The following is a 22188-nucleotide window of genomic DNA, read 5'->3' as shown; positions in this document are numbered from 1 at the left end:
GTCTCAATAATATGGGGCTAAGTGAATGACCTCACAAAGCAAGACAAACGTGTATCGCGTAATCACAATATACTATTCAACATTTTTTCAAAAATTAATCCTGTTATTCATTTATTATTTGTCCAATAATCGAAGCATTAATCCTCAATTATATAATATAATTTATAAAACTTACATATGTGTATGCATTAACGTGTAAGTAAAAGGGTAAGTGTCGAATACGAAATAATTAGGTAAAATTTGTTTAATTTACTTATACATAAGTATGTTTATTTAAACTCAAATGTTTCGAAGAATTAATCAAAAAAATTTTTTTATGTAAATTAGACTTTAAGTAATCTGTAGGTATAAACTGTAAGGTTAAAAGTACTTGTACTGTCAATACCAACTTTAAAAAATATCGTTGAAATAATTAATATTAAACTTAAATATTAAAATATAGTTAAATAATATACGAAGTTTAGTGTCACAACAAACAGCGCCATCTAGTTTGATATGTAGTAAGCAATATTCATTAGATCACATTCGTTTTGATCCCTTGCTGTGATTCAATCAATTGAAGTCAGATGTCGTTATAGTGTGAAATTTAATATGTCGTACTTATTTAATAATAGCTATTCAATTACTAATTATCTACTTGTAAAGTGATACCGTAGATATGTTTAATTTAAAAAAATGGCTGAATTATGTTTACTGTTCAAAGAAAACAGTTTCTTTAACGAGAATTTAATATTCATTGTTATCTTAAATAGCAGGTATTAGTGTAAATTTTAAATATTAGTTATCGAAAGGTTTAGTATATTATTTGATAGATGTCCCCGATTCGATCGTTGCATACAATATGTATTAATGAAAACTTTTTCATTAAAATTTCAAATGTCTTTTTTAAATTTATGACTGTTAATGAATTTGCTCATCTATATTTTTGTTACCTATAAAATATAATTGATAATATTTGTAAATTATGTATGTACTACTCTGTATAAATTATTTGCAATATTTATTATGCTATAATATAGTCCATTATATAATAGGTAATGTATACATGTATATGGGTAGGTACAGTATTGAGATATGATAAGCAACTCTAAGTAATAAGATTATTCTAACCTGATCATCATTCTACGTATTACTGGTTTGCTTCTAGGTAGATTACGAGTATGTTCGTGGAAACGTATATTTTTTTTATATTGAAAAATAAACACTGGCAATGTATATTTAATATTACAGAAAAAATTTAAAAAATGTCAAATGAAGATACGTGCAATATTATAATGTACAAAATATTAACGAATGTATACCTACATCGCCGTAAAGTTTAATCCGTCTGGGTTTCTAAAATTAATAAAAAAGCTGTAACAAATAATTTATTTCATGCACGCTACCTTTGCTTATTCTTCGTTTTCGTTTGCTGTAATGAAACTGTTGAGTGTCCCTTACATATTCTTGCGAGTAAGCACTTATCGCCAAGTCTATAATCTTGGCAAAAACGCACAATACCAATGCGATCATATCCACTGATTACTAACACTATATCAGATGATCCCTTATCTAACGTAAGATACATACACTCAAGGCCTTTTTTTTTTCTTCCTAAGATTTAGTTTTAATAAAGTTCTCTTTATTTTCTCCTTGCTGTTACATCGTAGCACTATCTTCACACATACTTTATGTAGAACTAATTCTATCGTCCACATCACCTTTAGTGTCCCAGTAACAACAAACACTACACCTTTTATTTAACGTACGAGTTTATCCACATGCAAGACTCAGTTTATCTGTAGGTTATCACGGACTTGATCCTACGAGCCGTTTAGAGTCAATTCTATGAATGCGTTGGAGCATCTTTTATAACATTATTTCACGCTCTGGGAGCCTTGAAGTGATTTCTTAATAACTCTAAAAATAAAATACGGTACCACACGCGGCTGAACATTTTTGATTGCATATAATAAATATAAGAAGCACAATTGTCACTGTTATCTAACATTTGTGCACTCGTTAACTCAAGGCTGATGTTTTATTCTTGAGATCGATTTACACTACGGGTCACTAACGCCAGTTATTCATAGTCCGCAGATTATATGCGAATGCTTGGTAATTGAAACGGAACACTGTTTGTAACCGGTGATACCTTTGAAGGGCAGTTGTGTTATGGCATGCCATTGCAACAGTTAAGGATAAAGTATTTGACGTAGCGGTAATCAGTAGCCGTAAGTACGTGCCGTTTCTAACGAAGTGTTAAAAGTGCATAGACCTCATATCTAGAAACTACTTGAAGCATTGTTTAAAAAATATTGTGTACTTATGTATAAATTTATGTACTTGCGCTTATTTTTTCGTTTACAGTAATTTAGGTATTTTTTTCAATTATCGATATAGTATGATTTATCATTTATTTTATTATTGTTAAATAACAATTTATATGTAAAATAAGTGACCAAATAAATGAAAAAACTGAACAGTTTTATTACTACACTAGCTGTGCTCGCGTCCTTGTATGCATTGTAATTTACCAAAAAAACTAATATTATTGTAGCCTAAGTTACTCCTTATTATATTAGTTGGACAGTGAAAGTCCCATCAAAATCAGTCCAGCTGTTCTAGAGATTAGTCTAAAGAAACAGACAAAAATTGTAAAAAATGTTATTATGGTATATGTACCGCGTATACATACGCATTGAGTGAAAAAGGGCTTTTTTAATATTACAAACAGACACTCCAATTTCATGATATGTATAGATTTCTGTCGTTGTACAAACTTTTCCTCATAATTAAACTAAAACGGTATATTTTATAATTGCCATTGAAATTATAATATAACTACAATTATACAGTGAAACCATGGACTCATTACATTTTGTTCACGCTCAAGCTCAAGTCTTAGAAATGTCATCGTGACGTCCGGAATAGAGTTGCATTTAACATTTTAATGAAGATTTATTAATGAAAGTATTTCTCGAAAGAATACTGATAAACAACAACTGTCCTAGTTTTTTATCATTTAGCATATACTTTGCATATTTAAATATATTTTATTCAATGGCATTCAACAAGCAATTTTATTTTAAATTCGAATTTTATTAACGTTAAACAATTTATTAGGAATTTATATTAGTATCAATTTTCGAATCTGCCGATATAGTATGTTCTAATAAAAAGTTAATATGTACTACTTTCGTCCTACGTGATAATCAATTATATTTAGTTTAAAATATACGTATGTATCTTAAGTGTTGGTTTCGAGGGTTCGTTTCGCTTTACATTGATTTCGAGTGGTATTAAAAATATTAAAAAATATATTTGTAGGTTATGTACAAGACATGTGTTACTAACATCACTAATGATATTTCCTTACCGTATTATTTAAATTACGCAATACTAGCCAATAAGGGCCGTTAATAAGCACCAGGGCAAGGTTGATTAAAATGGTTTAATGTCTGACAAACACATAAGATTTGTTTTGTAAAATATATAGAGATTCTAAAGGTATGTTAATAAAAGTGTAAAATTAATTTATATTCAAATATACCAATTACACTAATTCTAGAAAAAGAGTACTCTCTCTCATTAAAATCTTCATATCATTAATGAAACTCCTATATACCTACTACTATATAGGATATAGTTTGTCTCATAAGTATTATAAGTCATGAACTTTTAAAGATTAATTTCACTCAGTAGTTCATTGATGCGTGATTTTGTAAATATATATTATTTTTTAAGTGCCCAGTTTTGAGATATTATATTGCCTTCTGAAAAATACGACACTATAAAAGTAAAAAAAAATATTTGGGTAGAATAATTAATGATTTATTCTAATTCAATACAAGTAAATTTAACTTTCAATATAATGTAATATCAACAATTTTCAACGACTAAGAAATAGTTTCAAGCATATTTTTTTAAAAATAATTATAGCAACAGTATCTATTCTTCTTCTTCTATTTTTAACGTTCGCGAGGTATTTTAACTGCTACATACATATTTTATTCGCGATCAAATCTTTTTGTATTTTGTCTATCTCAGTAGTTGGGTCAGCGGTTGAATCCCACGGCAAAAAAAGGTAATGATCGCAGTTAAAGCAGAAATAAAGTATATAAGAAAGTAATCATATAGTCAACTTTCTATAAGAATTAGTGTTTATTATATAAAATTAGTATTAACGTATGTATTAAGTATATAGCAATAAACTCACCCAGCATCCTATTTATTTCTTTTTCATTCATCGTCGTCCTCGACGTTTTTCATGGCGTACTCTCTGGAACAAGGAGTAACTCACATCACTACAGACGCTTTACTTTTCATTTTGAGGTACACTCGTAAGACTCTTAAAAGAATAGGAGTATTTCGAATTATTATTTTCACCCATGTTACATGATTCGCTATTTATTCATAATAAATATATATTAATCACAGAAAGGATGATGTTAGATATAAATACAACATAGATTAATTAAAGGGATACAAATAAAACATATTTGGATTACCTTGGTTAAAAGTACTCTATACGAAGCACACGGACTGTTAACACAACAATTAACTATCACAGACACTGAACAGAACCATTTAAAGTTAGATTAACACATAAACTTAACTTTCTATTATATTTAGGTTATGTTTAAACATAGATTTAGTTTCATTTTTCATATAATATGTAAAACATTGTAAAGATTTTTTGAGTTCCCGTAGAGGCATCTCTCTACGAGGGTTGGAAGGCGGACCGCGGAAATGCACGAAAATCAACGAACGTTGCCGAATGCTAATACCACACAGGACCGTACTATAAAACTGACCTCATTGAAAATTCTAACTTAAGACCTGCAGATTTTTTGAAAGTTACTTAGTTAATAAAATCTAAGCGCGATGTATGAAAATATGTTTTTTATAAATGTTACACTGAAACCTTTAGTACATAAATCAATAGTAATTAATTCAAAAAATAAGAGTGAATTATTAAATTTCTACGTTTTTATTTATCTATGTGACAATTTAACTAAAATCCCACAGCAAAAGTATCATTTATGTATATTACAAGTCAGTCCGTGCCTGGTTTACCCTGCAGTGAGGTCGTAGTTAAGCGCCATGTTTTTCGCGCATGCGCTTTAATTTTCTTCACGGAGCAATCAGTAACAGTGAGTCATATACAAAAACGTATATATTTTCTTTGGTGTTACCAGTTATTTATGAAATCCTTTTAGCTTGGTATTATTTAAAAGGAAAGCTTTTAAAAATGTATAATTGGTCTTACATTAAAATTGGTTCGAGATGTTATTTATGTTTTTTTTTTGCAAAATTGTTCCAAGAGATAGTTGTAAAGTAAGGTGCGTGCGCACCCTAACGAATTGACACTAGAACATAGGATCAATATGATGACGTCATGCCATTGAGTGTCGGAACAAGACTGCACTACACTTCCCTTCAAATACGGAAATATCAGTAGTCTTCCTTATAATACTTTGTATAGTTATACTGGTTTAGCTTACCGCAACCTTTGATACAATTTCATTTTTTTGTATTTAGAATGCTTTTAAAACCCATCTTTAATGAAATCAAATAAAAATATTTCTTATTCAAGGAGGCTCTTATATCACCTTCGATTTGTTATTTTACAGGTTTCAATTAATTTTATATTTTTCTGAGAGGAACCGGTATGAAATTAAGTATGTAGTTATTATATTATATGGTGTATATGTGTATAGAGTTATTAAAATCTATGCATAGAATAATTGTGTTGTTATCATTTGCAGATAGATTTTTGGATTAAAGTAAAAGTAAAATCTTTAGGAGAGGCGTTAGAGCGTAACCCACAATGCAGCTTAAATGCGGGGCGGTTGAATTTTTGTATTAAAATTTCAGTGATTTATTTTTAGACGATTACACAACATCTTTAACTAAGTGTTTTAATGATGTTGAATTTATATAGATTGGGTATATTATTCAGGTATGTTTAACGAGGCTCAAGGTCGGTAACATTCCTAATTAGGAGCAAATAATGATTCTATGTTAATCGCACCGCGTCATAGGAGCTGGAACGCATTTAAACAATAGCAACAATACGATTTCACTTCAGTGCGATTAAGTCCTTGGGGATAATGCTTTCGAAACTAGATAATTCACTTATGTACACATTAAGAATTAATATGAAAAATGTATACTTTATACTCAGGAGTATATTGTTAAAGCAGCTTCAGCCTAGTTGTTTAAAAACAATAGCATTGCATATAAGTTTCATTAGGTACATTTGTTGTTAAATATAATAAACACTGTTACTGACTACTGTTTACTTCAAATTATCTACTAATTTTTATTTGCTACATTTTAAGATGTTTTGCGAAATGTCAAGAGTTTTAGATGAGTGGAACTGAATTAAAAATATTTAGAAAAAAATAAATAAAAACATATGTTTGCATTTTTTTACAAATTCTCAACGTACTTATTGCGATGCTCGTAACATATATTTTAATCGAATAACTTGATTACAATTACTTGCATTTGAACTCAATTGAAATGTAGTCGATCACTAACGTTCACTTTTAATCGAAACTGCACTATTTAAACGCTGTCTGTTGCGAGCGATATTTTGGCACGACTGAATTAAGACTACAGAGTAAGATATCGATACGTGGGGTAATATTTCCAGTGAAAAATGTTACATGGATACATTATCCTTAAAGGCTAATTTGCCAAAGAACCGCATGTGCGTTCAAAATAGGTGTATTAAACTCGTTCTACAGAACAGATAGCAATAATTAACACTAGTAAACTCGTTAGCTCGCTCGTACAGGTGTAATTGCCAGCAGCACGGAGCGTTCAGGCAGCTATAAATTTTTATTAAAAATTATATCTTTATAATAACTCGTATTGCGTGTGGTCGAAATTCGTCCAATTTAATTTGTGCAACTTTACAACATTGAACCTTTCAATTTTTTTGTTAAATATTTACCTAAAGGCGTAGGTTTTATTAAAGTTTACACATTAATGTCTAGCTAGAATGAAAAATAAAAGTAAATACATCTCAAATGCAATTAAATGAGTTTTAGCACTAAACAGTTAAGTAAACAATATTCTTAGTATTTTAAGCATTTATCATTTTAGACGTTAAATAAACATCTTATAACGTGACGCACATATACACCCGATTATCAGATCCAGATGCGATAACAACACAACGTAACATACGCGTAACGTTGGCGGCTCACGCGTGCCGACCGCCGGACGAGATTCTCAACTGTTTTATTTTAGAGCTAGCTCTACGCTTCGGCCGTGAAAATATTGCAAAGGTGTTTGAATATGTAGGCAGTACATTACTCAAACCTGATGAGCAATCCACAATGTCGTTCGTTGACTGCGTTCGACTCAAACATTATTAATCGCTACATACAAACCGCGCAAATAGATTCGTTATATTGCGTGTCATCTACCTTATTATAGTTAACTAATTCCGAGCAATAAAAAAACAGTAAATATATCATATAAAATTATAATTTCCTAGGTGTCGCACACGGTTTCCAGTTGACTGCATACCTTGGGAATGAGATGATAGCCTCAAGGCTGTTTCAAATAACAAAAATATGTTTGTTGTATATGTAACATGTATTTAAAAAAAATAGATCTTTCGCTGGTTCTTTTCAGGTCTGAGTTGTTAAATTCCGAACCGGTGGTAGATTTTGGACAGTCAATAAGAAGGTGTAAACACTTCTATTTTGAATAAAGACTTTTGAATTTGACTTTGGCTTCGCTCGCGTTTCAGTGTGTTGATTGTAATGTGTCAGTCAATAAAAGTAACCTCTGTCCTCTCCTGTAAGTTCAACCTTGCTTCACATCCAATTTCATCAAATTTGGTTCAGCGATTTGGTTGTAACAGAGCGACAGACAGACAGATAGAGTTAGTTTCACATTAATTAATACAGATTAGTTATAGAAAATTGACTTCACATTAACAATAAGAGACAAGTTTAAAAATAAATTACTTAGCTATATAATTTTAATATAATTCTGAAGCAACAAAATTACATTTCAATTTAAAAGAAATAACGTACAACGTGTATGTAATCTGTATAACATATTGTTACTGGTTTGCAAAAATGTTTGTTTATTTTGCAACTTGCTTAACGCGACCATTGTAATTATGTGATATTACTCACGTAGGATTCGTTCTAAAATGATATGAGCTATGAAGATATATAATAATCATTTTATTTTGATTAGTATAATGCTGTAGCCACATTGACCGATATTTGTTATCTTCGTAGAGCACTCCTTCATTTAAAAGATATTAAAACGATAATGATACTCATTAAAGAACTATAGAAAGATTTTTTAAATTTTTGATTAAACTCGTCTATCACAAATGTTTTCCATTCGTGAGCTCTATAAATATATAATAATATAACACAGTTTAGAGAGATGCTTTTATCTAATATGAGGCTTTTGCTGGATTTAATCTACTAAGTAGCATATGACACTGCGTGAATTACATTGATAGCCGCAATAACCTGCAACGCAACGGTTCAATCCATACATGTTATACCGGTTGAATGCCTACTATCATTGGCAATTGCTATAATTGAGTCCGCTTCTTCGGTTGGCTGAGCAAATATCTCACCAGTTATATCCAGTGCATCTTTGTTGTACTACAACGAGTCGTATTCAAAGAGTTATTCGTTAACTAAACAGTTCTTATTGTTTCCAATATGCAAACATACTGACACTATCTTATCATTTGACATTAGCCGAAGCAACACGTTAATGGTAACACGCCTCGTGAAATGATAGCTGTGATGTGAAATCTATTTTAGTTTAATACTAATAAATAGTGTGTGATTAATGAAATGTACAATATTTATAATATTTTTATATAAAAAATAAATTATGACTGAAAGTTCCTTAGATCTCCAGGAGTTAGAAAAATTAAGGTATGTTGTAGTATTGTTACTGTATTCTTTTTATATATGAAAGTTGAAGGATAGTTTGTCGGGGTTGATTTTGAAGCATATCTGCTATTAGTATATATTTTCAGGTCTACAAATTTTAATAGTGAAGCAGCATGTCCGAAGGAAGAAGCTCCAAAAGCAACACACAAATGGCGAATCATTTTAGAGCCAGCGCTAGTTGGTTCTATGATAGCAATCAATCTCGGTCAAACCTCACTTCAAAACTTTTACTTACGAACAGCTTGCAGTGTAGATTTGGGCTACCCGATCGAGATCTGTGAAAAGGGCGTTGGAGAAGAGTTCCGATCGGCTGAGGTAAAACACTTAACAATAATAAATTTTACTATCAGCTCATTGTTTTTACTAATGCACATGAACGGATACGGTAGCGGAAATACTCCATTTCCTAGTGTTTAAATGACACAATTACACAAAGCACATATGTGTAAGGACATTTGATAATCGAGTTTGTGTTTACTTACTATTTAAGGTGATAAATTAAACGAGTCATCTTTTGAAGGTTGACTTGAAATCGTTAAAGAAAGATAAGTCAATAGATTATATTATCATTTATATTTAAAATGGACTTATTGTTTAAATAGCAGAGATATATAATTAATTACCATTAAATATGTTATACGACTACGAATTATTCTTAACATTTTATAAACACAGTGGTCAGTGACCTAAATATTAGTCCTAATCCCGTAAACGGTACTGTAGAATATATACCCTAAATTTTCACGGCGAATATTGATTATTCACCGTGATTATTTATATTCAATAGTAGTTGTTGAAATTCGATCGTAATCTTTATTTAAAGATTGTGTCAAAAATGTATGAACTTGCCTGTTTCGAATTTGTTTATTCTTCATAGAATTAAATCTAAAGAAAAAGTAAATCATTTGGCAATGAGAGACCAACAAGGTGCATAACTATTTGCCTTTGTCTATTATATATAATCATTTCTGATTTCGATTCATTCAATATATATATTCAAATCGTCTATCTACACACATAGATAATAAATAACATGCATCTGATATAATCGTAATACATTTAAAAAATATATATTAAATCTATAATTCCAGGCAGAAAGTCAAGTTGTTGTATCCGGTATCAACGTGAGTCGAAGTTTCGTGGGGTTATTAATTTCCACGATCGTTTTGTTATTTGTTGGTCCATGGAGCGATTGCAGCGGACGAAGGAAGCCGCTACTCGTCTTACCTTTACTGGGAATGTGCGTCATGACCACAGGAGTAATCTTGATGCTCACATTCCCTGGTGCTAATACTACGCAAGTGCTTTACGCTGTTCAAATCCCCATATCACTGGGTGGAAATTTCGGTTTATTATTAGCAGCGTCTTTCAGTCACATTGGCGATGTAAGTTATAATTATTTTTTTCGTATAAAATTTTAAGCGTTACAAAGTAATATTGTAAAATTATAAATAGAGCAAAGCATGAAATAACAAAAGCTTAGTTGTTAAAAGATATATTATAAAAATGTTTCATAACGAAAACTGCCTCTTCTCACTCTTCGGGTTGATGTAGTCAGAACCCGAATATATACATACATACATTATATTCGGATATATTCGGCCTCTGACTCATAACGTATCAAATATGTATACACTGCTTTGCGATATTGAACTTATATTCAAATACATCTTTATATCGGATACATGTATGAGGAATCGAAAGATTTAAGTATGTTAAATACTTGTTACGCTTATTACTTTTTGTGTCTGAATTTATATTCTTAACCTATCACACTTTTTCAATTATTTCTGTGTTCAAAGTGTATCTAATATATAAAGTATAAAGCTGATAAGTATATTGATTAGAAGCACAGAACATCTCTTTGTTAATTATATCGTGGTTGACATTTATTCATTATTTTGGTAAAGAAACTGAAACTTTTATTTCAAATGTATTATTATTTGTGAGAGAATCCTTACTGTTCTTGACTTAATGATGTCACTGGAAATTTAATATGCCAAATTGTAGCCGCTGTATTGTAAAATATATTGTATACGTTTTTATTTTTGGACTATATCAACAAAAGATAATATATACCTTTTTTTGCTATTTTCATTTATTTTTTGTTTAATTTGATATCGTTTTACTTTTAAACGACATTATTAGAAATTAGAGTAAAAAAACATCCGAAATGTGCACCAAAAGAATAAATGTTTCTTTTAGATCAAAGATCAGGGACATTGTTTACAAATTTCGGTCGTGTGTTATTTTTATATTTAAGACGTCATGTCTACAAAATGAAGTTTAATACAAAATTCATTATTTACAGCTTTGTCACGCTAGCGGGCGCGATGTGACTCGTACAATGGGAACACATCGAGCCGCTATACAAATTGCTCATGTGGTAGGTTCCGTCAGCGGGCCCCAACTCTACCGACACCTTGGATTCTACGGTGTGTTCCCTCTTGTTTTATTGCTGCAGGTAACTGCTTCAATTACTCAAACTAATCGTAATGCTCTTAATACTCAATTGTTATGTGCAACATTTTTTTAAACATTGGACATTATTTAACGTTATTATTATATTTCTATAAAATCTCCCTATCGTTAGTTAGTCAATATATAGTAAAGTAAATTATTTCCCTCTTGATACCACTCGAATTACAAAACCTCGAAATTATGATATTGATGGAAAAAACCGAACCGGAGCTTCTACTGGCTCTATAAAAAGCTTTGTCAAAGTAAGCGAGGCCTTTGGGTGTTATAAAAAATCTGGATATAGGGTTACTACAGAAAAAAAGACTACATATAGTCACGGTTGACTGAAATGGTTGTTGTAGATTTTGGTCGAAGTCACAGTATAAAAACAGGATTTTTATACGTTAATGTGGATTTCAAAGCCAACACAAAAATATTTTCATATTTTATAGTAAACTGTTAAAGGCAAAACGTAAACTCAAGATGATTCTTGTGAGTACTTTTAAGAGGTCAATTTAGATGCTTAATTAAATTAAATCTCATCAAATCAATCAATCAGTTCGGAATATAGATTTTACTGAGAAGAACTAATAAGTAGCGCAGTACTTACTATTTTTAGAAGATAAGTTATATTATATAATTTTAATATTACATTTTTCAATACAAATACAATAATAAAATAATACTATTTAAACTAATATTTAGCAAAAATCTTTTGCATTTTGTTTAAGTATTCTGTTAGTGTTTAAAAATAATAACGCAATAGTTTAAAAAAACAGCACATAGTACATTGAGGTCGTTATACTTAAATAGGATTTAATTTCACATCGTATTGTTACGATGTACGTCGAAAATTCTATTTCCTTAAAAACCATTTTCTTTTCCCAGCTAGCATCCCTGATTTACGTAATAATAATGGTCAAAGACGTAAATGTTAATCGCGATAACAAAGTATCTGTGTTCAACTGGCGACTTCCTTTGAATGCAGTACAATGCCTTTTAAGAAAACGAGAAGGCAACAAGAGAATCATTATTCTTCTCATGCTGATTGTGGGACTCGGAGACAGGGTATTACTCTCTGGTAATATATGTTACATTGATAATTCTAGTATTATTTTAGTTTTGTTTCTGTATGAGTATGTCAATACTATTTCTATTTATGGGTATGTTTTCGTGTACGAATTTGTAAAAAATATCTCAATCTCAAACATTAATACATCACAACATATCAACTACGTACGCTAACTAAAATAATTAAAATAGTATTTATATAATATTTAAATCAATAAATAAATGTTGTTGTTGCTATTTAATTGGAAATACAACAAATATTAGTTAAAAAGAAAAGCTACGAAATGAATGCTGTTTAAAGCAGCCAACCTAGTAAATCTTTGATATAGGTTTATATATTGTCATTCATAATTATACTATATATAAACGCTTTGTGTTTATATTGTAGAAGAACTCACATCGTATCTCACTCGTGAAACGATGCTAGGCAACATTGATACGTGTATTCTTTAAATGTTATAATTATTATTGTCAATTTTGCATATAACTTATTGATATTTTACGAGCCGAATATACGGTGAGCTTTGAGTTTCTTATTGATTAAATTTACAGCTATTATTTACTAACGACATGTTAAAGGAATTAAGTAAAGTATTTATAATAGAGTTTTAACAATTATTTTTAACTCTATGTAAACTTATTATTTTTGATAAAAAGTGTTTGTTTACGCACGAGCGTATTGTTATTCAATTCATTCAAATACAGTATAATATTTTTCCAGTTATTTATTTCCACTTTACATAACTGTTATATAATCTGATCTAGATTTCAGATAGAAGATCCATATGATTCTCGTTATAATTACGTTTTACAAGCTAAATAACTGGTTCATTTTGATGGTGAACAATGATGATCGCACTTGCTATATGCTTCCGTAAACTTAATTTTGCATTAATAATTTCGAATGTAATCTTTGAATTCGAAATTTAATTTCAGAAAAAAAAATCAGTAAATTATTCCCCGATATTGGAATTTTATTTTCACCTATTTATTTATCAATTCAACTGAATAGTTTTTATAGCGATAAAATATTATGTTACTTTATTTGAAAATTTTTGTTCACGATCAATTAATTTTGTGTTTTAGCGGAGGTACTCTTGGCGTACATGTACTACAGATATAAGTTCCACTGGGATGATGTTATGTTTGGATCGTTCCTTGCTTACAGGAATACAATTAGTTTTATTGGTAAGTACATACAACCTTTTAAAACAATTTAAGACTATAGTTTCATAACATACTTTAATAAGTTTACATCAAAAGCTTTACTAAAAATTACCAAAGATTACATTATAGTTTGATTACATAATCAAAAGGACGTATGTAAGTACAGTCGGGGTAAGAAAAGGTTCGTCACCTTAAGATCTATTTTCGCGTGCTCACGAAAAGCGATAATCTGCTTCACCGATCGAGAATGACATATTGCGTCGCAATGATTTGATGTTTAGATTCAAAAGGTACTAAGAGAATTAATTTGAAAAGAATTGAAAATAAAAAACATAATTTAAAAAACGTATAATCTTTTAATTTACAGCGTAATATTTGACAAATAATTCATTTCTTTCATGGCATTTAGTAGATTATCGTTTAGAATTAATTCTCTGTAGCATTTTACGCCAACTTTTGTTGTTTTGGACTTTAAATTAGAAAAATAATAAATATCGCAATAATACATAACATTATCAAATCAAATCAAATCAAAACAAACTTTATTAAAGTAGGCTTTTACAAGCAATTTTAAATCGTCATTTTACATTTAAGTGAAGCTACCACCGGTTCGGTTCAGTAGTTACTCAGTTTTAACATTTAAAAAATACAAATTCATTAATCATCAATTAATCAAGTATAATATAATTAATATATGAAAAAAAAAACTATTTACCATAGTGTCGGTAAAAACTGCTACTCAGGTTATAAAAGTGTTATTGTAGAAATGAAATTTTGTTTAAAGGAGCGAAATGTAAAAATGATACATGTATAAATATTCAAATTTAATCGAAATTGTTTGTAAAGAGTTTGCAATTTAAATATTTGTAAAGGATGAGACCACAGGGGATCTTAGTTCTTACGGTTGGCAGCGCTCGACAATATAATGAATGGTTTATACTTACCAGCGTCCTTCGATGCCAATGTCTATAGGCAAAGATGATTGCATACTTGTCTGCCAACCAATAAACATATAAAATATACATCTTTAATACTTGGTTAATATTCTGTTTTATTAACATAAGAACTAATAACATTAAATGCTTAAATATATACAAATATGAACTAAAACTAGTTACTGTATAAATCTTGACCGCGTTGAATGGTGGCAAGTATGCTAGCAGCATTTACCAGTTGAATTACAATTCCGATCCTCTAGGCAAACAACGAACCAGCCCTCCTGTCACCAGTGGAGAAAATGAGGCGAGGTGTACTAATATTTAATACTAATATCTTAAACACTAAAATTTGTTATTTTTTTCAATAGGAACCTTACTTATACTCAATGTTCTTAAGCGTCGTCTCCGTTTGTCCGATGAGATGGTCGGTATCCTGAGTTGCGTGTCTTACATGCTCGCCACTTGCTCTCTTATTGCGGCTACAACTACATTGTTTGTTTTTCTGAGTAAGTATTTTCGTACGTAGGTAAAATATTTATGTTATATACGTATAGAACACATACCCAAACAACGCATCACTATAAATATTTTCTGAAACGTTTATTTAAAGGTATTCATTGGTTGCAAGATTATTTACCTACCGATTTTCGTTTACCAATTATATTTACAGTCTGTTTATTACTGGCTATCATTGTAATTATTTTGTCACAATATATTGGAATATAAATTAAAAACGAATCTTCAATGTATCTCTAAAGAGTACCGTGTTTACTTGGTGACAAGGCTTTGTGAAAATTTGTCTGCGTAGGTATCACCCACGCATCATGCATTCTAATTTCTACCGCCATGCAGAAATACTTAATACTGATATTTTGCGATTTAAATGGTGCGTAAGTCATTATAACTACAGGTACAAGGGACATAACATCGTTGGCGCATTGGCAATATGAGATAAAGTAAAAACTTCTTACGGGCAGGCAAGAGTGACAACATATAAGAAGGTGGTATGTTGTCACAAAATGCTTAAAATAATGTGTCACACGTAGGTCAATGAGTTGTCACGTGCTTGAGTTCTCATACTAGTTGCAATATCACTCTTCCTCAACACGACATCGCACCGTGACATGATTAGCAGCGTGCCACGATACGACGTCGTATCGTATATGTTTAGCCCTTAGTGGAAATAATTTCTAATAATTATTCAAAATTCTAAATTCGATAAATATTATAACATGAACTATTGTTAAAATTTAAAAATGTTCATTCATTTATTTCTTTCAGTTCCCGGAATCGGAATCATTTCTCAAGGCTCGCAAGTTGTGCAGCGACCGTTACTAAACAAACAGATACTGCCCACCGAACAAGGTAACAAAATAACAAAGTGCTCTGAAATCCTAAGATATAAAATAAATTCAAAGATATTTAATCACCTTATATATGTATGTCACGTATATTAGGAAAAGGCACGAACAAATATAGTATTTTTTTTATTATAATTCTATTTTTTGTAATTTAACATTTTGTTCAAAATGACTGCAAGTACGGTTTTTAAACGGTTACATGACTAAATCTGGGTGAAATAGGAGATACCTCAAAATAATGACTAGAAAGTCTTAGGCCGATAGCGTGTTTCGTTCTATTAAAGTAAACTCATTCTATTTCTGTTACAATTTAATAATAAAAAAATATAGGTTGCTTATATTGTGTGTTGCGAAGCCATTTTCTCCAATTTAAGTAATCCTTATTGAGATTAATGTATGAGCTCCCTTGGGTAATTAATATATATTAAAATTGTATTTACCCAGAGGGGTTTCTAGTTAAATATAAATAAGTATGATATTATCATAAAGGAAATATGTGTTTTGTTTCTTAAAATGTTGAATGAATTTAAATGATGTATTGTTATGGATTATAAATTATAATTAACATTGATATCATAGGCAATCGAATAATTTAAATTTAGCTATTGAATATAAGGTACCAAGTGTTAATTTTACCTATGACGTGATGAATATCTTTAACATATGGAGTGAAACTCAAACTCAAACTCAAATTCCTTTATTCAATATATAAGCATTACACTTACTTATTGATTGTCAAATAAACACTACCACCGGTTCGGAAAAAGGAACACCCTGACCTGAGAAGAACCGGCGAAAGAAACTCAGCGGGTCTTTTTTTTTTGTTATTTTTTTTTTTGTCAAATTTATAAGGTACATAGTAGTATATGATTAGAAATAGCCAGGAGGCGATCGTTACATTCCCAAGGTGTGCTATCAAACATAAACTCGCTAATTGTATAGTAACCTTTTGCACACAAGCGTTCCTTAACAATTTTTTTAAATTTGGCAACAGAAGCATTTTGAAAAGACGCTACTTCGATTCTGAAAAGGTCGAAATAAAAAACATAACTAGAAAATAAAATTAACAAAATATTGCATAAGGATGTAGATTTACTAAGTATTACTTTAAGAAGCAATAGTAAAAATTGGTTTAAATGCGTGGATATCATGAGTGAGAATTTTTTTCTTATTCCAAACGTCTTTCACTTTCATCGACATCGTTCTCTCCTGTTACAAACAATTGGGTCTATGTCCTCAGATATTTCAATTAAAAACCAATTATTAGGATGTGTACGTATAACAAGTTTGGTGCTAATCTAAACCATAAATACAAAAAATATTGAAAGAGTTGAGGTACCGCTGGTCGCCAACATCACGGTATCACATTTACAAATGCAAAGGCTATTACAAAAACGCGGCTCTGTGGCCTCTTTTGCGGCGCTGAATGTAAAACGTCATAGACAGGCATAAAACAGGAGGACAGAAATAAGCGGACGTTTATAAAAAAACACTGAACGTTTCAGAATTTAACTGGAGTGTATAAAACCAACCAAAATGCAACACTATAATACCTATGAGTGGAAAAGAATTAAAGTTAGACAGTGTGAGATAGGTTTATCACTGGTTTTAGAAGATTTTTTTACAATTAAAAGAATTATTCTGACGTCGTTGATTCGTCATGTTAGGAGTCGTTCGATATAATTGATTTTTTATACCATAGCTTCGCAGGGGTGCAACATTGATATTAAATATACTACAGAATTTGTTTATTTACGACAAAACATCAGAAACTACTAAAATTATTAGTGTTTCTTTAGTAGGTATACTGTCCAAGTATTATATATAAAAACCTTTCTCTCGAAATCACTCAATCTATTAAAAAAAATCGCATCAAAATCCGTTGCGTAGTTTAAAGATTTAAGCATACATAGGGATATGGTACATAGTCAAAAATTAATATTATAATTTTATATAAATAAATAAAATGCTACAGTGTTTTTAAAGTACCTTAACAACGTGTTGTTTTTTCTACAGGACTACGTATTTTTTATAAAATCCCGTTCTGTATATCTCCTCTTGATCCAATCTTGCATTCGTCTAATTATATAGTTGTGCTAATTAAGAAATGTTTCAAAAATCAGAGTACATTAAAATGCTGTGCAAAATGAGTATAGTCATGACGATATATGTGATGGAATATGTAACAAAACTAAAGTAATAAATTTTTATGCCTTGTTTCCGCAACAATTTAAAAAAAAAACAAGATCTGTATATTTAAATTTATGGTGAATAGACCACCTTTTTTTAACTAATTGCTAGTCAATATTTATAAAACAATTAATAAAACCGTCACAAAAATGTTTACCAAATAATAAGAATAAAAATTTGTATGGTAACAATATATTAATATTCACAATCGATTAATTTATTTTTAATTTTTGTCATAAAACTGTATTTAGACTATTTTGCTTCCTTTCCTTTTATCTCATTATTTTTATTGATTTAATAATGTTTTGTTTTATCAATTAGCTTTTTATAATTATCGTGTTTACGATGTTGAGTCATATTTCAATTTCCAAGTAATTTCAGAACACCTGAAAAAGCAGACAATTACCTCATTACTTTTGACTTATTGTGTATATTTGTTGGTGCTGTCAAATAAATAAATACATATTATTAAACTTACACGTAATATATAGTGTGTGTAGTAAAATGGTTGTTATAAAAACGACTTAAACGGATCTTGGAAAAATCACTAGTGAAACTGATGTCAATGTATTCCTTCAAATACTTTTAGCTTTACAATCACATATTACGAGAACTTGGATAAGGCACTGCTGGAAGAACCGGTAAGGAATTCTCTACTACAGAGTACAGAGTTTCTTGCCGGTTCTTCTTGGTAGAATCGACATTCCGAACCGGTAGCTTTAAATCTAATTTAGTCATCTGAGTCGTATGTGAAAGAGCCTGCAAGAGCTTGCTCTGGACGTGATTTTAGCCAGCATATTAAGCATAAAATCAACAAAAATCTATTGAATAGCAACGTTTTTGGAGCAAAGATAATTGAAAGCGAAGATGTCTTCTTTTCTAGAAGACTATTGTCTGTGGTTCTCATATTCTGAATATTATGATTTTGTTGAGGCCTGGATGTTTTCCTTTCTCAAAACTAGAAATCAATCTCAGAGGCAAACATGAGCAAATCACAATATAATTAATTAAGGTACTCGATATTTTATAACAAATTTGTAATGATTTGTAAGGACTTCACTATTTCTGTTGTATAGTTTTATCACTATAGATAAAATCTGCCTTCATGAGTGAATCATGAAGTATTTTTTCTCGCCAACTAACCCTCCAACTACTCATAAGGGTTACATAATATTCAATTCGTCGAATTTTATATGAATCAGCAATATTGTTTTGAGTGAGATTATTGCTAAAATTTCATCATCGATATTTTATTTATTTATAAATAATTGTTCAATTACTGATTGTATCGCCAACGATATCTTCATTATCTACTGATATTATGAATAAGATGTTTGTAGCAAATTGCATTATTTCACGTATATTTAAATTTGTAACCGATGGTATCGTTCCGGCTATCTTGGTTTGTCTTTGTGTGTGTGTACCTACATATATTACGGAATATGAATTGCTTAATTATGACTTACACATAATTTAAAGTACACTTGTGATTTCATGATAAAATGTTAATGCCTCTATTAAAGATATGATTGCTACAAATTGTAGAATGATTAGGAAATTTTAGATTACACTAAAGAGCGAACATTTAAAATAAATGTCTTATTTTATTTATATTTAAATAAACTGACTAAAAATCACTCAAATATTATTCCACTAATGTCTTCCACCAAGCCAGTGCCAGTGGTTTGTCTGCTAAATTTGTATCTGACAGAATTTCATCTGATATTTTCTCAATGTTTTCTCTCACGAGTAAACAGGAGATGATGATAATGGGGATAGAATGATCATATAGATCATACATTTGCATTTATAAAACTTATAATTTTTATTTGTACAAAAAGTATTAAAACATATTCAAATTAAAATTAGAAATAGTTTCTTTATAAAACATGACCGTGTGGAATGGCGCAAAAATGCTATTGCTCTAAATATGTTAAATATTTAGGTATTTCAAAAATACATTAGTCGCAAAAAATTTAATAAACATTAACTCTGGTTATGTTTACAAATATACAATAGAACACAAATATCTATAATAATATAATGAAATAAATCAATCATTTTGTTTGACGTCGGTGGAATATTTTCTACTTGATGTCTGCTATCGTCGCAATCATCTACTTGTCTGTGTTACATCTGACAAAACATCTTGATATCACATTTTAGATCACGACACAAAAACATAGATAAAATATTAAAAAAAAAAAACTTGTTCCAGGTAAAATCTACGGCATACTAGGCGCACTAGAATCGGCGACGCAAACCTTTTCATCGCCCCTGTATTCACTGCTCTATGCAAGAACTGTGTCGACTCTATCAGACGCCTGGCTCATTCCGGGCATCGTTTTAGCTTTATTACAACTCTTTTCATACTTAATAACAAGAAGACTGCAAAATATACAACCAGATAGTAGTATACAACAAGAAAAGAATATACCTTTAGCGGTTATTGATAAAAGCACTGAAGATACCAAAGATAAGGATCTCATAAACAAAGAGGCTAGTAGCGCCCATACAAAAAATCCTTTATAGATAGAAACGTATTCGTACTTTATTATAATCGCATTAAATTTATTTTTATAAAATGTGTGTTTCATTTTTCTTTACAATTAAACTGAATTATTTTTTGTATAATATTTATATTTTATCTATATTAAAATTATAAATGTGAATGTTATTCTGTCTGTCTAACTGTCGCTCTTTCACGACCAAACCGCTGAAACAAATTTGATGAAATTTCGTATGAAGCAAACTTGAAATCCAGGAAAGGACACAGGCTACTTCTTTAGCCTAACACATGGCGGGCAACTAATAGTATAAAATATAATATGAATATTTGAATTCTATATCACAGATTTTAAGTACGGTAGAAACTGTAAGCCGCTCGTCCAAGCCTGTTGAAGTACATCCACCCACATCTAGTTGCGACGAACCTATTTCACTTTATATTTAAAAGGCAGGTGTTAAATCATGCCACAAATATGCAACACTCTTCAATAGTAGTCAATAAAGTATATATCAACGGTAGTATATAAATGTCAGTTCAATAAAGATGAAGTTAAGGAAATCATTTCATTTCATTGGTCAAAGTTATCTTGCACGAATATTAGATTGTTTTCCCTATTTAATTTGTTTGTTAAACATGTGGCCTATACAACATTAAAATCAATGCAAAAGCATAGACAATGTAAATTTCATATTAAAATAACTTTTTATTTTTAGCCACAGTTTTAAAACGATGTCGCTTGCATTGTTAACGCTATAAATGTACTCGCGTGACGTCATCATAGACCGAAAAATAAACGCTTTGTTTTGAAAAGTGTAGTCTATTACAAATCCGAATCATTGTTTGGTATAGTAATTTAAGGGGAACATTTTCGAGTAGCATTTATTTTTAACAGGAGAATTAATATGTCATTTTGACAAATTTTCCACACAAAAAGAAATGTGCTACAGCCATGCAAACCGAGCTCTACGAAATGCAAATAAGTAAACCTTTTGATTAATTATACTGTTTGGTAAACTACCTATTTTGTGTGGAAATCATAGCTTGGTACATTGTAGATTACTTAAATAAGTAGTAGTTTGACAAATTAGTTTTAACAATTTCTTCAAGAAAATACCATTTTAATGAATCCATAAATCCACGGTAAAAACATTTTGATTGAGAGTAAAAATAGGAGATGTTGATTTTTTTATTGATATTCATTCACATATATTTTATTTATGTCTGAATTAAACATATTTATTTTATGTATATTTCATCGTTTACTACGGACATCACCGCGTACTCAAAAATATTTCAAAAGGCATCTCTCCTATAGGCTTGACCTCGTTCACTATGAATAGACAGCAGAGTAGTCTAGAAAAAAGAGAAATACCATTTTTCAACGAGTAATTAGCAACTGTAACAGTTCTTTTAAAATAATTCGTCATATACATGAGTATATTTTTGCATAACCTATTATTAGACTATATCATGTTACATATAATCAAATTTTCAAAAATATATTCAGTATCATTATTGAGTTCTTAAATCTTGTTTAATTATTATTAATCCAGAGT

The 22188-nt window shown here is 30.1% G+C and overlaps 2 protein-coding genes across 8 annotated transcripts in view; one reads left to right on the top strand and one right to left on the bottom strand.

The window, feature by feature from the left end:
* LOC124535069 overlaps window positions 1-7212 on the bottom strand; it is a 64970-nt gene extending 57758 nt beyond the window's left edge. For 2 of the 7 annotated variants that reach the window (XM_047111111.1, XM_047111112.1), the window contains exon 1: window positions 1386-2141. In XM_047111111.1, the coding sequence (XP_046967067.1) occupies window positions 1386-1512 (127 nt within the window). In that variant the 5' untranslated portion in view covers window positions 1513-2141. Of the gene's footprint in view, window positions 1-1385; window positions 2143-4198; window positions 4262-4490; window positions 4651-7130 lie in introns of those variants that run through there. The other 5 variants (XM_047111116.1, XM_047111115.1, XM_047111114.1 and 2 more) reach the window with 4 other exon arrangements.
* Window positions 7213-8525: 1313 nt separating this feature from the next.
* Window positions 8526-20700, top strand: LOC124535269 (proton-coupled folate transporter-like). The gene is made up of 9 exons (XM_047111414.1): window positions 8526-8918; window positions 9023-9251; window positions 10028-10321; window positions 11248-11400; window positions 12285-12477; window positions 13554-13655; window positions 14941-15078; window positions 15854-15937; window positions 20342-20700. The coding sequence occupies exons 1-9, from the start codon at window positions 8875-8877 to the stop codon at window positions 20653-20655; spliced, it is 1551 nt and encodes a 516-aa protein (XP_046967370.1). The 5' UTR covers window positions 8526-8874; the 3' UTR covers window positions 20656-20700.
* Window positions 20701-22188: the final 1488 nt, after the last annotated feature.

This window comes from Vanessa cardui, chromosome 14 (genome assembly GCF_905220365.1).
Source record: "Vanessa cardui chromosome 14, ilVanCard2.1, whole genome shotgun sequence".
Classification (NCBI taxonomy): Eukaryota; Metazoa; Arthropoda; class Insecta; order Lepidoptera; family Nymphalidae; genus Vanessa; species Vanessa cardui.
Note: the sequence above shows the minus strand (reverse complement) of the source record. Positions and strands in the feature narration are given on the sequence as shown.

Coding starts and splice junctions, on each gene's coding strand:
- LOC124535269 (XM_047111414.1), top strand. CDS start 8,875: ATGACTGAAAGTTCCTTAGATCTCCAGGAGTTAGAAAAATTAAG. Junction 8,919..9,022: donor CAGGAGTTAGAAAAATTAAG/GTATGTTGTAGT, acceptor ATATATTTTCAG/GTCTACAAATTTTAATAGTG. Junction 10,322..11,247: donor CTTTCAGTCACATTGGCGAT/GTAAGTTATAAT, acceptor CATTATTTACAG/CTTTGTCACGCTAGCGGGCG.